Here is a 5,589-nt window from a genome sequence, read left to right as displayed (position 1 = left end):
AATTAATAATTACCCGAAAATGAGCAATTACACGTGGATGTAACAAAATTCTATTCCATCCCGAATTTCTTCACCATTAGAGTCGTCCATGTATATTTGTTTTTGATACCAAGTCTTTGTGGAGTCCAACTTAAAATCAAACATTAAATTATCATCACAATTAATAATTCAGTATTTTAGTTATTCTTATATTTCTTTTAAAAATTAAACCCAACTAAGTTGCAATAATTAAATTTTCAAAATAGCTAAAAGGAAAGAAAGGAAACCAAATTCCTAAAATCTTACATATGTATAATTCAATATTTTGTTATTCTGATTTTTTTTATAAGAAAAATTGAAACCAGCTAAATAGCAGTATATTTCAAAATTACAAAATCGAGGAGAAGAAACTGATTTTTCTTAAAGTAAAATATGCAAAGAATTTTTTAGGAAATACTCCTAGGATAGAGGTTTCTTCTTTGAAGACTATGTCAGTGTTAAATTGAGTGTTTGTGCTCCTTTAAGCATGTAATTTGCCGTAAACTTGTGATAGGGTATGTTGGTAGCAATATGTTGATGCTTAGATTTATTTTTCTTATTAGAGAGGAATATTTGGTTGATGGTTTTTTTTAATATGTTGGCGGATAATTGAGGACTTCTAAAATTTATATGACTTTTAAAAAGTTATTAACCAATTTAGACAGGGTACAGGGGCGGCTCAAGCCTAAAGCCAAAGTTTAATATGATGCCTAAATTTTTAAAAGAAAGTTATAAGATATGTTTTTATTTGAAGTCTATTCTTCTAACTTTTTGAGATATAAAGTTGTTAATAATATTTTTATAATCAATTTTCTCTAATAATTCTTGCTCGATTTATAATATAGCCAACTTGTTTAATCTTTCTTGAGATATTGTTGATCTTAGATAAGATTTTATAAAGTAATAGAAGTATAGAACTATTGTAAGCTTAAAAGTATTGTTGAACACTTGAACTAGTGAAATTTTAGAAAAAGAAGGTGAGTAAGAATATCAACGAGAAATACAAAAATAGATAGGGTTTTCTGAAATATGAAGAGATTAAAAAAAAAAAGATTGACTTGGACAAATTAAGGAAGAATGAGCAAATTTTTAAATGGAGGAACAAAAAAATGGGAAACTGAAGGTTAGGAAAGTTATTTATTTATCCATTTTTAAGTAAGTCAAATTATTATTTTATTTATATATCTAAAAAAAATCTTTCTTTTATATTAAAAACTCTACTTTTATATTAAAACCTCTACTTTTGTAAGTCAAATTATGATTCTGTAGCTTGATGTTCAGACCTTTTGTTGTTTCATTCTGGACTGGATGTCGAAACTGACTGCTTTTATTTCCTAGTTAACTTTCTACTAGTTACTGTTTTGCTATGCTCTTATATTTGTGTATGACTGACTTCCTATGCTCTATTTAGTGTACTCTATATGTGCGTTGTTTTTCTTGTTACTTGATGACAAAGGCGGGAGAAAAAGGAACAATTCAGGAGTAACTATGTAACAACTCCAGAAGAAAGAAGGAAGCTAAGATGCAGCTATACCAAACAGACCCGAGACAATCCATTCAGAAGATTGAAGACATATAAGGAAAGAATGAAGCAAAGACACAGCTAGACAAGAGGAAAAATAATCTATTTGAAGGCAAATGTTTGAAAACCTCTAGCTTTATCTTGGAAAACATTAGGCATATATAAAAATTTTCCAAGGATCAAATCCTTTGGGTTGAATATCTCTATCCCTCCGAGATCACTTAAGATTTACATAAGTCAAGGAAAACTTACCAGAAATCAAGAAAGATATTCTCAACGGCTAGCTCAAATCTACCGGGCTATATATATTGAAGAAGAGAAAGACGAAGCTGTATACAGTCGGCTACCCATTCACAAGTTCTCTCTTTTACTCTTACCGAAGCATTATATTTCACCTAAAGTAGATTTACTTTGTAAATGAAAGAGAAAAGAACCGGAGAAAAACAAATTATTGGTGAAAACATTGGTGGTATGCATAGGAAATCCACCTAGTATCGTACTCAAGTTACCACAAAGAGCTTACAGATATAACTCTCTTGCAATCCAAGGAGATTGGATTAGGATACCACATTAGATTCGAACTGGTATAAAATATACCTGTCATTTATATTTTCTGCAATTTACTTTTCAGCAAGCTATTTACAAAGGCTACAATTCAATTGATCATCCCCTCTTCTACTTTCATATTCAAATCAAAGGCGGTGCATCTTCTTGACTTATTTGCATTTTACTTCATATGCAGTCGATAAGTAGGAATTGCCATTAGATGCTGAGCTCTAGCTGTTACTAAACCAAATTTTTCAGTCATGTCAATATGTTCTGGCAGCATGCCATTTGGTAGCTCCCAATCAAAGCAGTGAATCAATTGTGCAACCACCAAACGAACGATGGTAAGTCCAAGCTGCAAACCAGGGCAGCTTCTTCTGCCAGAGCCAAATGGTAAAAGTTGAAAATTTTGTCCTCCAAGATCAATGTTGCTTCCTTGAAACCTCTCAGGTTTGAACTTTTCTGGCTCAAGCCAAGTGTCCGAATCTCTCCCTATTGCCCAAACATTGACCAAAAGTCGAGATCCTTTAGGTATATGAAAACCATCAATTACGCAATCCTCAATGGACTCATGAGGAATAAGTAATGGAGCAACTGGATGGAGCCTACAACTTTCTTTTATGACCATATCCAAATATTGTAGGTTTTCAAAGTCTAATTCTTCCACCATTCTGTTTTTACCAACTACTTGTTCCAACTCACACTGGAGTTTTTTCATCACATCAGGGTGCCTTAAAAGTTCTGTTAAAATCCATTCAATTGTTGTTGATGAAGTATCCGTAGATGCTATCAGCAAGTCCTGGATACATCAGTATATTCTTTAGCTATTAAACTCACAACATACTGAAAATTGGAAATCTAAAATTTGCATTCTACGTTCAAAGATAAGGAGCAAAACACATACTGCATATTTTATTAGGCTTTTTTCGTTTTGGCCCTTTGACCAAAATTAATTACAGGCGCTGGTCAGCATATAGAAAACATATACACTTAAGTATATAAAGTGTATATTATATATATCTTTATACTTAATATACAAAACATATATATTTGGTGGAGACAGTCTCTTGTAGAAATGTAAGGTAAGATTGCGTATAATAGACCCTTGTGGTCCGGCCCTTTCCTGGACCTGCGCATTGCTGGAGCTTAGTGCATTGGGTTGCCCTTTATACAAAACATACATATTTGCCTGCTATTATTTTGGAAGGCGGCCCAATAAGGTAATTTTTCCTATTTTATGACATACAAAACAGTTCAATATAGGACTAGGAGTATGCGCTTTTATGTTTTCCATTATTCTGAATACCATAATGGGCATCATTCACAAAGGTTTAAAACCATAAATAGCAGACAAAACCAATGCACAATTAGACTATTTAGAGTGAAAATTACCAGCAAAACAGCCTTGACATGTCGACGATCAAACTCGAATTCAGCTTCTTTGGATTGCATAATGCCCATCAGTGTATCAACCATATCTGTTGCTTGCTTCTGCTGCTCAGTGGATTGAACAACAACATGTTCGTCGACAACCCTCTCTAATAACCCATCAAAAAGCTGAGCTAATTCCTTCATACGATGACTGAATCCTTGGAGATCAAGAACACGAAGGAATGGAAAGAATTCAGCAACATTTGGCAATGCTGCCAGGTGAAGTATATCTTGAATCAAAGCTTTGAAGCCCTTTTCGCCAAGATCCTCGTCCATGTACTTCTTCCCAAATATCATTAGGCAAGACATGTTTGCGCTAAGAGATGCAACTTTAGCACTTAGATCAATCACAGTGCCTTCAGACGCCGCGTGTCTGAGGAAATTCACAAGAATTCCAACTTCTTGTTTCCTCATAGGCTGAAACTGATGGATCTTGGCGTTGCTTAGCAATTGCAGAGTGCACAATTTGCGCATGTTTCTCCAATATGGTCCGTATTTGGCTGAGACAAGATTCCTCTGTTCATAAAAGATGTACTGAGAAACTTCATGGTACGGTCTGCTGGCAAAAGTCGAATCATGGTTTTTCAAGAATTGTTCTGCAGCATGAGGAGAGGAAGCAACAATGACAGGTACAAGACCAAAGCGGATAGTCATTATAGGGCCATATTTCTTGGCTATTTTGTAAAGATCTTGGTGAAGATTATCGCTTACCATGTGTAGATTTCCAAGAATTGGAAACCCTCTTGGCCCTGGTGGAAGTTTCTTCTTTTTTAGCATTAATTCTTGAAGAAGAAAAAACAGGACAATTAATGCAATAGCTATCCAGAGAGAAGCCATGGATGGAATTCACACCCCCTTTTTGCTACTACTAATTTAGTTATTGAAATGGTATACTACTTATAGCTCTTTCTGGGAGCAGAGAAATTGTGGTGGAAATGGAGGGGAAAAGCATAGACCACAGACCAAAAAACTAGAAATTTTATTTAGGGAAAAGGTAACAAAAATACTCCATTACTTGGGGAACACGATGGTCACTTATTGACGGTCATATTTAAATGGAGAAATTCTCTTCAACTTGTGCACCGACTTCAAGTATACAATTTAACTATGCTATTGATAATTTAAAGAAACTTAAAAGTGTGTTGGTGAGACCATCCGCCTTGATTGTTTGCTGGCATTTTTATTGGAAATAAGGTTCATTCGCACATTGGGGAGGGGAGGGCGTAAAACGCTCCTTTACAAAGACGACTTCGTATTCTGGGCTCGAACTCGATGATTAAGAATGAAAGAGTACTTAACATTCTTGGTATGAAAGTAGACTGTGAATTAAATGGTACGAGTAAAATACGGACCGCCGAGAGGACATTTTCGTGTTCATTTTATCATCACATGGAGAAATTTAATGGCTGATAAATGCATGTACTATAGCTACCCCTGTAAATATTTATGCTACTTGACAATTTTGATCATCTGTCTTATATGCATTTATAGGTGGACCACTATTTGAATTGCTAGTTGTTGGTTTCTAGCTATGGCTCTGCACATTTTGTTAGCTACCTACCCACTTTTCAAAAAACAATTAAAGGAGGCCTCGTACCAATAAATAATAATGTCATTTCTTTTATTGGACAAGCCAAATGAAATCTTCCAATGATGGGTGGCCATGACACATTATATTCAAATATATCTAGTTGATTTAAAATAAGTAAAATCTAGTTCTTCCGGAACCATTAAATATATTTTTTTAAAATTATCTATCATGTAATATGAAACTTATTTCCCTGAAAGATAGAAAACTCAGCATTTTGTATTCCCACTCTAAACTTTGTTGGTAAAATTTACACTCTTTTTTAACTCTTGAAATCACCTCCTACACAATCTATTGTGTTAATTAAGTTGGTCCTAGTAATTTTAAAAGTTTTTTTCCCCTTTTCTTTTGGAACCGTATAGGGGTACATTTCTTCTGTCCATAGCCAACAAAAGCGTCTGCCACATAACTGGCTTCCCTCAATAGCATTTTGGTCAACCATCTAAAATCAGTTTATTTTGAGAATTTTTTTTTTTTTAAAGTG

The 5,589-nt window shown here is 34.2% G+C and overlaps 1 protein-coding gene across 1 annotated transcript; it reads right to left on the bottom strand.

Annotated features, from left to right (window-relative positions):
• Positions 1-1,704: 1,704 nt before the first annotated feature.
• LOC138891381 (cytochrome P450 71AU50-like) lies at positions 1,705-4,876 on the bottom strand. Its single transcript, XM_018772517.3, has 2 exons — positions 3,479-4,876; positions 1,705-2,885 (listed from the first exon to the last, which is right to left on the bottom strand). Exons 1-2 carry the CDS (start codon positions 4,352-4,354, stop codon positions 2,268-2,270), a joined length of 1,494 nt encoding a protein of 497 aa, XP_018628033.2. The 5' UTR covers positions 4,355-4,876; the 3' UTR covers positions 1,705-2,267.
• Positions 4,877-5,589: the final 713 nt, after the last annotated feature.

This window comes from Nicotiana tomentosiformis, chromosome 5 (assembly GCF_000390325.3).
Source record: "Nicotiana tomentosiformis chromosome 5, ASM39032v3, whole genome shotgun sequence".
In the NCBI taxonomy this organism is placed as follows: Eukaryota; Viridiplantae; Streptophyta; class Magnoliopsida; order Solanales; family Solanaceae; genus Nicotiana; species Nicotiana tomentosiformis.
Note: the sequence above shows the minus strand (reverse complement) of the source record. Positions and strands in the feature narration are given on the sequence as shown.